The 17602-nt window shown below is 48.2% G+C and overlaps 2 protein-coding genes across 12 annotated transcripts in view; one reads left to right on the top strand and one right to left on the bottom strand.

Moving 5' to 3' along the window:
* Nrap (nebulin related anchoring protein) overlaps positions 1 to 10127 on the bottom strand; it is an 85213-nt gene extending 75086 nt beyond the window's left edge. For 7 of the 9 annotated variants that reach the window (XM_050149649.1, XM_050149664.1, XM_050149655.1 and 4 more), the window contains exons 1-4: positions 10016 to 10127; positions 5824 to 5918; positions 5235 to 5322; positions 1257 to 1361 (exon numbers count right to left, since the gene is read on the bottom strand). In XM_050149649.1, coding sequence (XP_050005606.1) covers positions 1257 to 1361; positions 5235 to 5322; positions 5824 to 5918; positions 10016 to 10093 — 366 coding nt within the window. In that variant the 5' untranslated portion in view covers positions 10094 to 10127. Of the gene's footprint in view, positions 1 to 1256; positions 1362 to 5234; positions 5323 to 5823; positions 5919 to 6228; positions 7560 to 10015 lie in introns of those variants that run through there. The other 2 variants (XM_050149708.1, XM_050149718.1) reach the window with 1 other exon arrangement.
* The window catches only part of Casp7 (caspase 7), a 37810-nt gene continuing 29971 nt past the window's right edge, over positions 9764 to 17602 (top strand). Inside the window, exon 1 of one of the 3 annotated variants that reach the window (XM_050149764.1) lies at positions 9764 to 10209. The gene's annotated coding sequence lies outside the window, so the exon portion shown is untranslated. Of the gene's footprint in view, positions 10243 to 10317; positions 10728 to 17602 lie in introns of those variants that run through there. The other 2 variants (XM_050149772.1, XM_050149759.1) reach the window with 2 other exon arrangements.

Here is a 17602-nt window from a genome sequence, read left to right as displayed (position 1 = left end):
CTTTAGGGAGAATGAAGCATTTTAAGGTAACCTGTATGCAAGAGCAATCGACAACCTTCATGAAAATGAAAAGGCATGTATGCTTGGCCAACACAACCTCAGTTTTCATTGTCTGTTCTAGGAACACACCCCCGTATCCAAAAGAGTAATTATTGCAACGTTATCATGTGTAAGAGCAGAGAGCCCTGCCCACCAATAAGGCAACACCCTGCATCTTCTCTCAATGATGCATCCTTGACACACATCCACACGCTTAAAAGGTGCTGATGTGGACCTAGCTCTCAAGTGTCTGTGGAGTGGAAAGACAACAAAAAAATAATGCACATTGGTTAATGAAAAATACATTGGCATATAATTATCAATAAAAATAATAATAGCTGATATTCTTGCACCTGACACTACTCTGACATCTTTGCATTTATCTATTCTTTAATCTTCACAATTGCCACAATTTTATAGGTGATAAATTTGTTTTCTGACTTGATTTGAGACCCTTTCTCTACAGGAGGGAACTTGTGACACACATGGATCTGGTATTGTGACCTGGTCAAGATACCAAGGCCAGAGAGGCCATTGGCAGTAGGGGCATGTACTACTGTCCTGCATGTTGAAGTTTGTAGCCGCAGGTTAGTGATGCTCTCAGCCTTGGTCAGACATGCAGCAGTTAGGGCACAGACTCATAACTGGTCAAAGTTCCCAGAATAAATAATCGTATATTCATAGCCCTACATGCATCTATATCACCCCCTCCAAGGCTCAAGGAAAATCACAGGAGAGGGGGAAGGAAGAATGTAAGAGCTAAAGGAGGAGGAAATGGGCCACCATAAAAACAAACAAATCTCTTACAGCCTGGTGTGGTGGCACACACCTTTAATCCCAGCATGTGGGAGGCAGAGGCAGGCAGAGCCATTTTAGGAGGCCCTTACAGGACCAGGGAGGAATGGCTGATTCAGAGGAGGGGGACAGAGAGACAGAGAGGAAGGCCTGGGGTCAGGGGGAGTGTCACGGGATGAAGAGCAACACTGGCCACAAACTGGGGCCACTGTTCCTGGTGACAGAAACCCTGAGGTTGGAGGACAGAAAGTGACAAATCTGAGCTGGGCAGACACAGTTGGGGTGCCCTCAGGAAGGATTAATGGAGGTCTAAAGACAGATGGAGCAACACGGTGTATAAAGGATGAGCTAGTGGTCCCTTAGGGGTGACAGCAATAGTGGTCTTCTGCTTGGTCTGCCCCTCCTCTCCCTTCCACACTCACCTCACTCAGCAGTGGCTGCCCACTAGGTGCGCCTGCTCCATCCGTGGACTTCATGTCCCAGTGGAAAACGGATTCTACCTGCTTACCATCTTCTTGGCCATTGACCTGTACACAGTGAAAGTGGTGACCGTAAGATTTCCATCGGAGAAAAGAGAGAGAATAGGCGGTGCACAGCTAAATTGGGGCGGTCCTTCCAAGTCTCAGCTGGGAGGCATCTTAGCGGTACCACAAAGCTCACTGCGTTATTGGTCCCACTGTGGCTTCATTTGTGCCACCCGCCAGGTGGTGGGTATGGAACCCCTGCTGTGGGTAAAGTGCTCTTGAGTGGTGCAGTCAAAAAGATAGAGGTGGCTCTGGCTCAGCTAGTGAAGGCACTCGCCATCAGCCCTGACCCCCTGAATTCAATCCCCAACACTCACGAGGTGGGGGAAGGGAGCTGACTCCCACGAGTTGCCTTCTAACCACATGTGTCCGCCCAGGCACAAATGCTCATACGCACATACATACGCACACGGAAACAAGTGAATATGTAGCTTTTTAAGCTAAATTCTGATGTGGGATTCTTTATTAACCAATGGTAATAAAACATATTCACAGCATGCAGAAGGGAACCCCACATCAAAATTCTCCACAAACTTACACACGGGAAAGTCTTTCCATGTGGCTTTCTTTCCATTAATCCGTCACTTACCATCCACCCAGCTAGATAAAGCACTGGCTCTCTGACGTCATGGAGTCTGTCTACCTTTTGTATTTCCGTGTAAGTCTATTCCTTCCCTGTTTTGACTGGAAATACCCTTTTAGTTGATTTCTGTGTGTAGTATTAGTATAGGAGCCAACTTACCCCCCCCCCATATCTAGTCCTATGACTCTCCAGCCGTTTAGCTGTGAGCAAGTGTGCAAGCCTCAGTCTCTCCAACAAGTGGCCTAAAGAGCGTTCTTTTGACAGTGAACTGCGGTGGTGCTTGGTGTCATTGCAAGACTGTGATATCTCATCTACTGTCTGTCTTTGGCTCAGTGCACTAAGTGACAAGATGTTGCTTTTATAGTAGATCTTGAGAACTGGTAAACTAAGTCCTTCTGCTATCTTCCTCCAGATTTCTTACTGTCCCCGGGCCTTCATATTTTCACACGGTTATGATAGGCCGCCGGCAGGATCTATAAGTCACACAATGATTCCAACTCTGATGGCAAAGGCACAGATGTACAATATCGTGTCCCCATCCAGATCAATTTGGGGAGAACTGGCAGGTCAATACCTCCAGATTTGGGGGAAAGCAAAAGTTTCTTAAAGAGAACTCCATGGAAGGACTCATAATAAGAAAAAAAATCAGCAAGTTCTTAGATCCAAAGCCAAGATATCACAATTTGTTGGATCTGAGATGGAGCCCCAAAACTTCAGTTTTTACAAGCTGAAGTTTAAATCCTCCGTTTTACAGACAATGGAGAAACAGGGGCAGAGAGAAAAATTAAACCTAGGAGTTCCGGTTTCCAGGCAAGGACACTTCTGTCTTTGACTTCCCAGGCTGCGACTGCTTACTGTCTGGTGCAGATCCACGGGAGACTATCAGTGGACTTGGAGAGACTGTCATGAGCAGAACCTCAAGGCAGGGTTCCTGATACATAGCTAAGTCTTTGTCTTGGGGACTCCCTGATCATGGCAGGAGGTTCCCCACCAGGTGCAATAATTCCTCCCTCCAAATTGAGACAGTGATAGAGTCTCCAATCAGCAAATGTCGTGGGTAAAAGGACCCTGCTAGAGAATCATGACTTAAGGAAAAAGCAACGTATGACCAAAACAAGCGGAGCACTTTCAGAAAGCCACCTTGCCACCCCTGCCCAGCACTGTCAGCCCTAACTGACAGTCACAGCCACTGGACTGAGTGAGGCGAGAAGCCAAAGCTGCCATGCCACTGGGGATGCTGAATAGCAAGTTCGATCTCTGAACAGAAGCCATAGACATTCCATCCACTCTCAGAAAACAGGAACTTCTGGCTTAATAAACATTTTTTATGACACTTGTGAAGCAGAAAATCATATGTCTATGACAAATCATAGATTTATGCCAGCTTGAAGTCTTTACCCAAATTCCCCTATCCCCACTCTCACTGAAGTAGGCCTTTCCTTCCTTTGAAAATTCTAGCACATAAGCACTGAATATATTTCTTTTTGAATTGGCTGTGTTTCTCAAAGAGTTGAAGGGTAGTGTTGAAGAATTTGTTCATCACACACCCTAGGGTAGCTCAAAGATTTGGGGCCTAAAAAGGACATGATTATTTATTTCAGTTTTTCCTAATGAAAAAAATTGGAGAACGGGGTCTCAATAATAATTTTTTTATATGTGCACACACTATACACACAATACAAAAATGCACATATATACACAGAAATATACTTGCACACACACAGACAGACTCATACATGCATATATGCATACCACATACACATATATACACATATGTATATATTCAAACATACCATAAACATACAATACCCATGAAAGTATACATATATACAGCAGGACGTGTATCATGTGTCTGTATGTGCATGTATGTCTGGTCACACTTGCTAGCACCCTTACACACTGCCCATGTGCAAACATAGGAACACGTACACACTGTCACATGGTCATATAGATGCAAACAAAATAGACACTGTCAGGCATGCTGGGATCTAAAGGAGAGTAATAGATTACCCACGCATCCTTCCAGGTTAGGACTGTCATACACAGTTAAAAGGAAGCGAGCCCTCCGCTGCCCAGGGAAAGGTAAACACTGTGTGCCTCCTTGTATAACTCTAAGACAGCCCTGTCAGCTGAGGCTTGAGGGAGGCCAGGAAATGGCAGACAGCACAGATCTCTTTGTACAGAGCATGACACATGCATTCTGAGGTCAAGTCCTTCTCCCTGAACACAACCACAGAAACTTCTGGATACATGAAGTTTTCATTTTTCTGGCTTTTGCAGTTTGCCACCTTCCAGGTGTGTATACAAGTGGGCCAATCATATGGACTCTGCAGCCAGACAGATCTGGATTTGTACGCCAAGATCTGGATGGGATTGTACAGGTTTGTACATCTCGAGAGTGAGATAAGAACAGTATCAGCTCCCCTGGCTTATATATGAAGTGACTGATTTTCCAGTCAGTACTGCATGCGCTTGTTAAATACAAACTTAATGCCGCGTGCTTAGGGAGGGAGGTCTGGTGACAGCAGCCGCAGAGACGACACATGCAAGCCCAGCCGCATTAACAGACTTTCCTAAGGACAGCCCAGCGAGTGCCAGAGTCAACGCAAACAGGGTGGTGCCAGGAAGAGAGATTACTAGAGAGCCCTGCACCTGCTGGGTCATCCCTAATTTTAGAAATCTGCCTAAATTTCTATGCCACAGAGCAACGTCTCATGGGCCTGTAGAGAGACGAAGGCCGATGACGCAGCGTATTAATAGATACGACGCTCCCAACAGCTGGGCGGGTGACAGAGCACACGCTTGGACGTACGAGCACACCACCCTCGCCTGCCTAGCCCTCTCACCTACCTCCCAAAGCAAACTTCATTTCTTAAAATATCTCTGAGCTATCCCTGGATAATCATAAACTGCCGCTCATTCAAGGGAGTTATGGAGTGTGGACCCGGAGGGCTTTGGTTTTCTACTCCAAAATACAACAGAGGGAAAAAAGAAGGACTCCTTGAAACCTTTTCCGATTATGTATTAACTACCTAGTGTATGCAAGGCCTATAATACAAAGTGATAATCACTGTGTCCTGGCTGGCCAGACACAAAGGTTATGCTAGAACCAAGGACCTGTGTACTGGTCTCCACTGTTGTGGTAGGACAAAGAGCAGTTATAAACACTCTGAGTGTGTGAAGAGCAAGTGAACTGGCCTGTGTATAAACAGAATCACTTAACAATCAGCAGGGGTCTGAGCCCAAGGCATTCCCTTAAAGGTGATTTCAAAATGCAAAGCTAAGTGACTTACCCCACCCGTGGCGGCCACAGGCTTCTTCAAGGTTAGATTTAAAGGCGTGTGGTAGACACTAGTGAAAGTGTTGTTCTTAGGGTTATGGCTGCAAATGCAATGGAAATCGAAATTAGAAAAGTGCTTGATCCGAGGGACAAGTGACTTCTTGGAAAACTGGTCTCTTAAGATGGATGAGCACAAAACTCCAGAACATAGCTCATGGTTTCCCACTAAATCTTATCCCTCATAAACATAAGTGAATTCAACACACGTAACATGGAGGTAATTTTCACTGAGGGCGGGCATAGATCTGGACATCACTTAAGAGCACTTCTAGAGCCCCATCTATTCAGATCTTTGTTGCCGCGTTCTACAGGTTTTATAATCTGACACATGGTTACAATGGGGCAGCTGGTCTTTCGCCAAAGTCCCACATTAGGGCTCTTCCGTGACTAAGTCCCACATTAGGGCTCTTCCGTGACTAGATTTGAGTCTTTCCCAGAGGGGGTGCATAGAGTCCAGCCTGTAGCTGAGAACCAGATCCCTCAGTTGGCTACTTTTTGGAAACCAGAAGCCAAGCCGTGGGGGCTGGCTATCAGACACTTACGCGTGACAGTACGGCTTTTTCTGGTGACTCACGAAGTTATTAACAGAGAGCATCATCTTGCAGACTTCACAGTGGAAACACGCCTTGTGCCATGTCTGGAAGGCACAGAAAAAAAAAACGGACAGTTAGTGGTCTTCCTCCCGACTCGGGGCTCACAGACTTTAAGGTAAAAAGTTGAGGATCATGGATAAAATGAAACTAAAATTCATGAACTATACACTTGAGTAGAACATGCTAAAATGAAACATTTTTTTTTCTTGAAGCAGCACAGAAGGCACAGAAATGAGTAGAACCTTAGAAAAGTAGAATGCGCCCTTCCCTTATCATAATAGAGCTCTATATGTGAGAAGACACATGTCCCAGGCATGTCAATCTTCCCAGAGACCGTAGAACATCTCCACTGACCTGGTCTATACAGCTGATCTTCTCAGCAGGGTAGACGCCATAGCCGCACCTAGAGCAGGCCTGCACGTTCATCTTGGAGTGTGGTACCCAGGGAGAAGCAACAGGCCAGAAAGCCAGAACCCAGTCAAGATGCTCACGCCTTCAAAATCCCACCACTATGAAACCCCTCAGGACGCCTTGAGCCTTCAGAATCCAACTTCTACTTTCCTTTGCTGACCTTCTGCTGTGGAGTCCCCAGCTGGTTGGCTTTTAAAGCTGCCACTTACTCAAGGGACAATTTTGGCAACTCCGTCAGCACGCATGCGTCTGAGACAAGGTGGGGGTATTTCAAGCTGACATGCTTCTCAAAATAGAAAAGTTAACTCATGGTGGCATCATGTTTATGTGGATAACCAGATCTCAGGGTGTGTGAGAGAGAGTGGGGGTGGGGGGAGCTGGTGAACACTAGCCATGATCATACTCCAGAAAAGGAACCTAAAGAATAGCTGTACCCCCTCTTGGAATCTAATTAGAAACACAGGCTGTGGCCCCTCTGACTAATGCAGACAGGACACCTCTCCAAACCCTGGGAACAAAAGAGGACTAACTCACCCTCTTAGAAGGATAAATGCCGAATCTGAATTTTATCTATTTTGTAGTAACAAAATAAGAACTTACTGAGATACTCATTTCTGTTTAACTTATACTGGAATTCAAAAATATATAAGGACAAATAAGAATGCTTGGTGTTGGGACTAGAATGTTCCTCGAGGCTTTTCTGCTTATTCTCTTGTCTCAGAGGTCTTAATAGGGGTGGCTTGGTGACAAAAATCCCTTCTCCTGGCCTTGGGGAGTTTCTACTGCCTTTAGTCTCTGCTTACAGGCAACCTTATGACTTTCAGAGACACCCTTTACAAAGTGACATTCCACTTGTCCCCACCAGGACCTGACTGCTTTATGTGTCCTCCACCTGTGGAGAGCAGTTATTGCTGTGTGGAAATACTAAATATGAATGAATCTATTGTTCAGAATCACCTCCACCATAAATATAACACCATAGTCCATGTTAGAACTTGTGTGTGTTTCAGGGTCTGGAATAAGGCCTGTCCTTGGTTCTCAGTTAGATCTAGTAAACTAATGGAGCAAACTTAATGCTTACACCAAAATACCCCCAGAGGCCAGACGTGAGGTCCTAGGCAACAGTCAGACCTCAAGTGGATGCCTAAGTCCCCATGTATAGCAGGCAACACTCCTCAGTCAACAGATGTCAAGAGAATATTCGGCATTGCCAAATACTCTCATTTTCCCATGGAAGCCAGAAATCTGGATTTACTCATGAAATTTCCTTTTTTTAAAAAAAAATTTAAGTAGAACACCGGGAGTGGAAACTATTACACAGGGTTACAGTTAGTACCTTTACAGTAGCCTATCAGCTTCCGACCTTTGGCCTCTTCCTGGAGTTAAGGCTAGGCGAGGTTAGGGCAATCAGAGCAGGGAGGGAAGTTGCCACGCCCTAAACAGAGACTGGGATGGGGGTGGGGTGGGGGTGAAATAGAAAGCAGGCAAGAACTCCAGGCTCAGGTGCCTCCCACTGTGAAACTGCCCTCCTGATAGCAGGGTGGTCCCCAGCCAGAACCAATGGAAACAGACCTGAGGTTTTGGCTGTGTACCAGACTTCTCAAGCCTGACTTGGGAAATTAGGTGGGAGCCCCCAAACTGTGAGAATGAATCAGGAACAATTTCCTAATGGGAAAAGCTAAGAGTGGCTCTACCTGCTGAAGGCTGACTGTACCTCACAGCTGCTCCTCCACCTTCTCTATCCCACTTGTGAAAATGAGAATTGCTGAGATATCCAGTTCAAGTGGTCTTCTGCTTCATGAGTTAGAGGGAGACAGCACACACAGAACTGGAAGAGGGGCAGTTTAAGGATGCAGAAGTAAAGACCTCTGGCAAGACCAACAACACAGGCCTCCCTCTGTGCCGACGCAGGGTTCTAAGTGTGCCCTCCAAAGTTTATGTCTTGGATACTCTATCCCCAGGTATCTATTGGGAGATGGGGCCTAACAAGTCGCAATTAGTGAACCAATGTCATCACAGAGACACTGAGGTTGCCGGTGCCTTCCTCTCTTCTGCCAAGGGATGACACAGCAGCAAGCCCTTGCCAGAAGTCAGTGTCATGCCCTCTGCCTCCAGAGCTGTGAGCCAAATGTCACTCATCCTGAAATGCTGAGCCTTACTGTAGCCGTAGGAAACAGGCTGAGACAACAGGCTCTGCAATTGGCTCATACCCACACCATCTTTCTCCAGTTTTCTCTCTTAGTGTTCAGGGACCTCATTTAGGAGAATATTTTCATTACTATAATTCAGGGACCAGTGTGAGGAGGCGGGAAATGAGGGGAGACAGTTGGCATGAGGTTGATCCTCAGGGTGACCACAACCCTTATCCAAAATGCTTGGGACCAGAAGTGTTTGGGGTTTCAGCTTCTCTTTTAGTTCAGAATATTTGCATAATTTATTAGTTATGAATGTTCTGACTTAGCTTAGCTCATGCCTTGCTTCAGGGCCTCTTACCTTCCCTCCTTCCTTCCTTCCTTCCTCCCTTCTTCCCTCCTCCCTCCCTTCTTCCCTCCTTCCTTCCTCCCTCCCTCCCTCCTTCCTTTCTTCTTCCCTCCTTCCTCCCTCCCTCCCTCCCTCCCTCCCTCCCTCCTTCCTTCCTTCCTTCCTTCCTTCCTTCTTTCCTTCCTTCCTTCCTGTCCTATTTTCCTGCTTCTTGTGCCTGATTTCTGACCCCAGGAGTGTCCCTCTCTTTCTCCCTTGTTCTCTCCTCTTCCTTCTCTTGCTCCTGAGTCTAGATTTCTCCTCCTACTTAGTCTGTCTGCCTGCCAGCACTACCTATCCCTCTGCTTCCTAGCTACTGGTCACTCAGCTTTTATTAGAGCTATTAGGTATAGGAAGACAAGGTGAAACAAAAGCAACACATCTTTGCCTAATTAAACACACATCCTTACACCGTTAACAATGTAGCATAAACAAATGTAACACACCTTCACATAGTCAAAGTCATATTCTGCAGCAATGTAGCACATTTTTGCTTATCACAACAATAGTCCACAAACCTGGCTCCTTCATGCAAGCTTGAATATGGGCAACTCAAAACCTCACTACTGAATGAGCTCAGATGGACTGTTAAAGTCCCTTCCACACTTCAGAGCTAACCTGGAAAGTCTAGGTTTACACCCTGGATAAATCAGAATGTAGTTTCATTTAATGGAATTCTTCATTCATATTAAGAACTGTTGGTTTTAATTATTCCCTCACACTTGACTGGGGTGAGTCTATCTTGACGTCCAGGAAGTGCCCATACCTGCTAAGATTTTAGACATAGTGCTGAAACTCAGGCTCAAGAAGAAGAAGAAGAAAAAAGCCCTGGTGATTCAAGAGACTTGCAGGTTCTAGAAGCAAGGATCTCTGGTATGCCTAAAACTGCCATTGCTTCAGTGTGAATGTAGTTAATTAGCGGTTCTTAGGACAGCTGAAGAGAGGACTTGGAGGCTCAGGGTGTGTGTGTGTGTGTGTGTGTGTGTGTGTGTGTGTGTGTGTGTGTGGCGTTTGCGCGCACGTTGGAGGTGACATGAAGGAGGACCTGTGGAAACGCTGCTTCCTCATAGTGCCTGGAACAGGGCAGCACACACGAATGATTTTGGTGCAATATCCATGCAAGCCAGAGTTAGGAGGTGGAGACTTGCTTAAAGACAAAATTACTGCCCTTAGCGTCCCCTCCCAAGCAACTTCTGAAAAGACACCTGACCAAAGCTACAGTTGGTGCACGGTATCCTGTAGAGCTGATTGCGTTAAAGGGAAAATGACGAAACAGGAGCCCCGCCATTGAGGGGACGTCAAATCTTTGAGTCAATCTGCACTTCGACCATCTGCGCTTCGTCAGGGACTGCGCGGCAGCGGGATCCTTGACTTCAACCGGTTTGCAAACTCGCGCGCTTCTGGGTGAGTGCTGGGAACTTTGCATAAGTCTAGCAGGTGAGACAGGGAGGGGAGGGGAGTGGCTCCAACTCGCTGGGCCCCACTCCTGGGGGGCTTTGCGAAGAACTGGACCATGCACACAGTTTTTTTGAGCACGCGGCAGATTTGCGGAGGGTATTCTGGGGATCACTTTTCTGGCGGGCAGCTCCTTAGAGTCCGCGGCTGGCCAGTTCTGTAGAGCGGCTTGCTTCGTGCCGCGGAGAGGGTTGCCCGAACCTCACAGAGCGACCCCAAACCAGGCGGCGAGCCGAGGCAGCCTGCGCGCCCGGGCCTGGAAAGGGCTTTCCAGTGGTGGACGCGCTCTCCCGCGCGTGGCCCGCTTTCCCCGAGTGGTGCGCACAGCCCCGCCCGGCCCGCTTCTGCCCCTCCCGCTCCTCCCCCTCGAGCTCCTGGACTTTTACTTTCGCTTTCCGTAAAGCTGTCCTAGGCCCTCCTCGAGGATCGGACGCAGCCGTGGGCTCCCGCCGGCCACCGTGGGAACGGTAACTTGGGCCCCTGTCGTGGCTTTCCCCACCCCTCTTCCGCGAGCTTCCAACACCCGTGCGTCCCAGACCGGGTTCCCCTCCCTCCTTCCCTCCCGTAAGCTCGCAGAGCACGGCGTCTAGGCAGGCTGGCGCTGAGGCTGGGGCTCTGCACGCCCCTCCATCGTTGGCTTTCCTCAGCTTGGTTCTCCCTGGGCTTCCTAGCCGGGGGTTTCGCCACATCCGGTTCCATCCCGGATGTAACGGGGAAGGAAGAACTGGTGTAGGGCAGTAGAGACTGTCTTGCTTGGCCTTGGGAGGACTACCTGGTCAGACCGGCAGGGCGGCTTAAGCGCCTGCCTCTTCTGTTCAGTGAGAATCTTGGGCGGTCCTGGCTGACTTGTGCTCAGGGAAGGAGGGAGTTAAAGCGCACAAGTCTTTGACCAAGGCTAAAAGTACTCATGGGGGGGGGGGGGGTCCCGGATCCTTGCATCAGAGCTCTTGTAGGGACTTTGAAGGTGGAAAACTGGCAGGCGACACTGAGCGGTGGGGCTCTAGGGGACACCCGACGTTTACCCCTTGGGCTTTGCGGTTTATGGGGAAGGAAGTTAGCTTGTAGATGTACGTGATGTTCCTGAAGTACTTTTCAAGACCTTATCTTGAACTGGATTTACTGTGAGGCCCGGATTTTCTGTTTACAGCCTTACTCTTCCTTCAGAGTTTGGCCAACCTGACCTTACACCCCCCTCCATACTGTTAAGGCCTAACTTTATAATCTGCCACCGTGCAGCCTTAGGCAAGATGTGGGCAAAAAGTCTGGTTACCTCGCCAGGTGAACCTCTGGTGACACTGGTGTGGAGGGTGGCAGCTCTGGACTTGGAGCACTTAGGGAAGAATGTATCCGGGCAGGGGGTTTGTATGATGTGACTGTGCTTGGGAAAGAAGCCTGTTTTCTCAGTATCCTGACCCACCTCCTCGTGTCCAGTCTGCTTTCTGCTACTGGGATAAACACCATGACCAAAAGCAGCTTAAGTAGGAAAAGGTGTATTTCATCTGACTGTTCCGGGTCACAGTCCGTTGGTGAGGATATATGGGCGGGAACCTGGAGGCGGGAAACTGCTTACTCATTCAGCTAGCTTTCTTACATAGTCCAGACCCAGCAGCCTAGGGATGGTGCCACCCACAGTGGGCTGGGTCTTCCAGGCAAGACAGACCCCACCCCCCCCACATGCCCACACACCGAGATGGCCCCGGGCCAGTCTAATCTCTAATCTGGGCTGCTCCTGAAGAGAGATTTCCTTTTCCTGGTGACTCTAGATAGGTCACATTGACAATAAAAAGCTAGCCAGCCTCACATTTGGGTCTGGGAGAGCACTCAGGGCAGATGGCATCCCAGCAACCAAAGGGCTTGCAAGTAGGAGCTACCACTTCGTAAGACAGGAATTTGGAGTAGCTGGGGAGTGGCTGGACATATTCTTTTTTAAAGCATTTCATTTGTATTTTTTAATAATAAAGCTTGCCTGAAGATCAGAGAGTAAAACAACCCCGCTGGTCAGCCTTACAGAGCAGGCAGTGGTAACACACACCTTTAATCCTAGTAGCCACGCTAGTTTGCCATAGAAACCGGGTGGTGCATGCCTTTAATCCCAGTGGTGCACACCTTTATTCCCAGCCCTAGAGAGGATTATAAAACAGGAGGAGACAGTTCTCAGACACAGACTCATTCTGAGATTCCTGGAGGCAGGATCGCCATTTCAGGCTGAGGTCTAGGTAAGAGCCAGTGGCTGCCTGTGTTGCTTTTTGGATCTTCAGCTTGAACCCCAATATCTGTCACTGAGCTTTTATTAATTGTGCTTCAAGCAACCTCTTGAGAACTAACACGGGGTCCCAAAAGAGCACCCATGAGTAGTGAGTGCCCTGGTGGCTTCCTACTGGATCCCATCTCTTTAGTCTCACCATCTTTAAGCATTATGTAGGGGACAAGCCGCTGAGGGACCAACTACACCCAACAACAAACATCACACATTTTAAGTTGTTTAAAGAGATCTTGGTCTCTTGACAGTGGGCGAGCAATGTCCCTGTGGTGATTGCTCTTTGCAGCCCCTGAAAAGGGGACAGGTACACAAAAGTAAGGCTAGGACACCCCTCGGGCATAGAACCAAGGTGGGATGGCTTTCTGGGAGGGCCTGAGGGTCAGACCAGGAGTCAAAATCAAGAGCTGGCCTCACCACGGGAATAAAGAAGCTACTGAGTGCTTAGCCTTACAGATCAGAGTCAGGTCCACTGCTGCTGATGTAGGTTGTCAGCAGAGAGGCTGACGACTTAGATTCCTCCCTTTAAGATGTGTTTTAGCTCATGGTTTTGGGCATCTCGGCATCTGGTCTGCTTGCCCTGTTGCTATGGGCCTGTGGCAGGGCAGAGCATCCTGCCATCGAGAGTGCGCGATGGGGTAAAGTTGGTCACTCCCTGGCAGCCAAGGAAATGCTTGAGGTCTTGTCTTAGTTAGTGTTCTGTGGCTGTGAGAAGACCGTGCTGCAGCCAAGGAAAGCATTTAATTGGGGCCCTGCTTATAGTTCAGAGGTTTAGTCCATTGTCATCATGGGTGGTCAGACATGGTGCTGAAGAGGTAGCTGAGAGTTCTACATCTAGACAGCAGACAGCAGGAAGAGAGTGAGACACTGGGCCTGGCTTGAGTACTCAAAACCTCAAAGTCCATGCCCAGTGACGTACTTCCTCCAAGAAGGCCACACCCACTCTAACAAGACCACACCTAATTATGCCACTCCCTCTGAGCCTGTGGGGGCCATTTTCATTCAAACCACCACAGGCCTCCAACAGAAAGTGGTGTAGGCATCACGAAGAAGACGCGGCAGACGGGAGTCTCCGGCCGAATCCAATTAGTGCTGACCATTTGCACATGGGTGTGAGGCCACAGTCAGGGTACCTAAGGAAAACTGACTCTCCCTGTCTAGCAGTCAGTAGCTTCTCAGCTAGGAGTGGGTCCCTTCTTATGTCTTCAAGCCTGAGTTTCTCAGCTTTCTGTTGTTCGTGGTCAGCTCACTCTCCACTCCGGAGGCTCCAGCCCATGCATGGTTAACTGGGCCTGTGGCTCTGAGACCTGTGCCTATATAACACATCCTGACACATATTGGTCAGTTTTCCCTCAGTGACCAATACCTCAGAGGACAGCTTAAAGAGAGCCTCCCTTTAGAGCAGTGGTTCTCAGTCTTCCTAATGCTGTGACCCTTTAATATAGTCTCTCATGTGGTGACCCCCCCAACCATACAATTATTTCGTTGCTACTTCACAACTGTAATTTTGCTACTGTTATGAGTCATTGTGTAAACATCTGAGGTTGTGACTCACAGGTGGAGAACCACTGCTTTAGAGTGGTTTTTGTCCCTTGGTTCAGAAGGCTCAGTCCACATGAGGCGGAGCACATGGAACAGGATTGCTACTTCAGTAAAGCTGCTCTCTTTGAGGCAGCCGGAAAGTAAGGAGAAGGTGACAGGGAGGGTCCGGGTGCACACTACCCTTTAAAGAAACAATCCCAGTGATCTAGTTCCTCCAGCAAGGCCCCACCTCTGGAAGCTTCCATCTCCCCACCAGCTGAGGACCAAGCCTTCATTCGACACATGAGTCTTGGAGGGAGCATTTCATTTTGAAGTCATAACAGTGGGGTATTCACTTCATGGCTTTAAAAAGGAAGAGGAAGTGGGTGGGTCTCTGTTTCCCCTGAGGACCCTTGAGTGACTGGAGGGCTTCTCCTGGGGCCTCACTTTGGGGTACAGGGCTTCCTGGCAGTAGTGCTAGGGAGCTTTGGGGGAGGGGACACACCAGATCCAAACCAACCACGTCTTGTGCATTTTTTTTTTTTACTGAGTTAGTGTTTACTATTCGGTCTCGTGGCTTCCTTCTGTGTTTCAGGTGTTAGCATTTTGACAGATAATACATTTTCTTCACCCTTCCATTGCTGTTTAAAATGTCTTGTTTTGCTCCATCCTTCTAGGGAGGAAACAGAAACTGCCCTCTTAGGTTCTCTGCTGTGTACACCCGAGAATTTGATCTCTTGGTGCTGGATCCCCATAGACACCTACACTTTCAGGCTGTATTCTGGTCTGTGGGGAGTGGCCAAAGTTGTCACTTCTAGGGCAGGATAAGAGCTGGAACCTACTCTTCTATAGTCACAAGGACACTCTCTCCTCTCTCTCTCTCTCTCTCTCTCTCTCTCTCTCTCTCTCTCTCTCTCTCTCTCTCTCTCTCTCTCTCTCTCTCTCTCTCCCTCCCCCCCTCCCTTCTCCCTTCCATACTCCTCCCTATGTGGGATTCCCCTCTCTATGATGTGAATACCATTGGTTAATAAAGAAACTGTCTTGGGCCTGCACAGTGAATAGAGGTAGGTGGGGAAAAAATGCTGGGAGAAAGGAGACAGAGTCAGGGGAAGCCATGAAGCTGCTTCCAGAGACAGATGCACTGAGACTTTGCTGGTAGGCCATGACCTTGTGGTGATGCACAGATTAATGGGTTAAATTAAGATGTAAGAGTTAGCCAATAAGATGCTAGAGCTAATGGGTCAAGCAGTGATTTAAATAATATAGTTTCTGTGTGATTATTTCTGGAGTCTGGGCGGCCAGGAAACAAACAAGCTGCCTCTCCTTCAACACCTCCCTCTTTCTCTGTTTTTATAGATCTTAGGTTTAACCTTTAAGATTAAATTTGGCAAAAGAGTCAAGGCTTAAACCCATATTGAGGATAGTCTTTTTCTGGTAGGTCTTAACAAAGATTTGACTGGTTTATTTTGAAGATATTCAAGCACGTGCCTTGCTGGAGACAGTGTAAGCTTTAAGTGTGGTGAAGACGGACTGGAAACTGCTGGGTGTCTCTCAAATGTCCGGCCTCTGCTTATCTCCTCTGATGGCATAATCTCTTAAGAAACATTTGGTGTCCTGATCTGAAAGATCTGTGTCCTGACCAGAAAGCCACTGATCACTGTAGTGGGGAGGCTTGTGATGTGCAGAGTGAGACAGACGGTGGCCATCTGATTTCTGCTGGCCACTGTGGTTGTGTCCATGATTCTTTCTGACTCAGTTCCTCCTCCACTGCCTGATGTGGGAGTATCATATCAATCTGTTGATTTCATTGGCTGAGCAATAAAAGAAACTGCTTGGCTGGCCCTCATAGGTTAAAGCATAGATGGGAGGAGAAAACAGAATAGGATGCTGGGCGGAAGAGGAAGTGAGGTCAGACTCTGCTCTGCTTCCTGAGAGACCCGACAGCTCTGCGCTCTGGAGCAGAGACACCAGGATGGATGGAGGCTAGACTCTTCCCGGTAAGCGCACCTTGGGGTGCTTACACACATCATTAGAAATGGGCTAGTCCAGGTGCGAGAATTAGCCTGTAAGGGCTAGAGTTCATGGGCCAAGCAGTTCTTAAATGAATACAGTTTGTGTGTTGTTATTTCGGGCATGAGCTAGCCAAGCGGCCGGGGTGTTGGGGACGCAACCCCGCTGCCGCTCCATATTTCAACAACTGCCCGCAAGCCAAGCCTCTCCTCTCATCCTCTCTTCCCTTCCCTCCCTCTTCTCTCTGTCTGTTTCCTCCCGTCTCTCTTATTTTCTGGAAAGTAACTTCCCAATGGCACTTCAGAGCTAGACTCCACAGAGCTGTTGCTTGGCCTCCCTAACACCCTCTCTAGGCTGGATTCCATCTCCAGATGCCGTTCATTGTCACGTCCTGGGACTCAAGGTGTTCTATAAAACGGATGTAACCTGCTTCTTTATATAAACACCTTCTTTTCCAACCAGGTGAAGACATCCTTAGGCCAGCCCTGATGGGTGTGCACACGCTGTCCCTGAAGGTCTGATACCAGATAAAATCTGAAGTTTGCCGGTTTTCTTGGCTCACTGAAGGCGAGCCCCTGATCTTTTCACGCAGAATGAAACAGGATTTGGTTTGTGAACAAGGATTCCAATATGGGCGCTCCTTGGGCCAGCTGCATCTGTTTAGCTAGTTCTCTTCCCATGGGGGTGTTCATTTCTTCCAGCCCTTCCACTCAATTAATATTTATTTCATAAGCACCGTCTGTGTACCAGACGCCTCGGCCACAATGAGTTTATATTGTTCTGCGGGAGCCAAGCAATTAGCACAAATAAATGACAAACACGAGAGCCAAGTAGGCAGTGAGCATGGGGTAAACAGCCAGGTAGTAAATATTTTTGTGTCTGCTCAAAGAGGCAGAACAGGCAGAGAATGAGTAGGACTTACTCATGTAAACAAGCAAGCCAGTCTCCTGATACCTGCCCTAGGTGGTGAGGGGCCTTGAGATCCAGGGAGATGAGAGAAAAGGTGAACTTTTTAATAGTGAGAATCACCTGAAGATGTGTGTGTGTGTGCTCTGTGTGTGCACACACGTGTGTGTGCTGTGTATGTGTGTACGTGTGCATGTGTGTGTGTACTGTGTATGTGTGCATGTGTGAATATCAGCCAAAGGTCAACCTCAGGTGTCATTCGTCAGGAGCCTACCTGTCTTTCTTTTTCACTTCTTTGCAGACAGGGTCTTCTCTCATTGGCCTGGAACTACTGATCCAGCTAAGCCACATGCCTGCATCCCTGGGACTGGGGTTCCAAGTACATGCCGCTCTGCTGGGCTCAATCACGTCCTCCCTCTGCACCCTGCCACTGAGCTGTCTCCTTAGGCCTCTTCAAGAGTCTTTTTAAAAAATAATTTATTTTTATTTTACATTCATTGGTGTTTTGCCTACGTGCACATCTGTGTGAGGACTGTGGGTCCCCTGGAATAGTTACAGACAGTTTGAGCTGCCGTGTGGGTGCTGGGAATTGAACCTGGGTCCTCTGGAAGAGCAGCCCATGCTCTCCACTGATGAGCCATCCCTCCA

This window comes from Alexandromys fortis, unplaced genomic scaffold (genome assembly GCF_014885135.2).
Source record: "Alexandromys fortis isolate MF-2015 unplaced genomic scaffold, M_Fortis_MF-2015_v1.1 scaffold_16, whole genome shotgun sequence".
NCBI lineage: Eukaryota > Metazoa > Chordata > Mammalia > Rodentia > Cricetidae > Alexandromys > Alexandromys fortis.
Note: the sequence above shows the minus strand (reverse complement) of the source record. Positions and strands in the feature narration are given on the sequence as shown.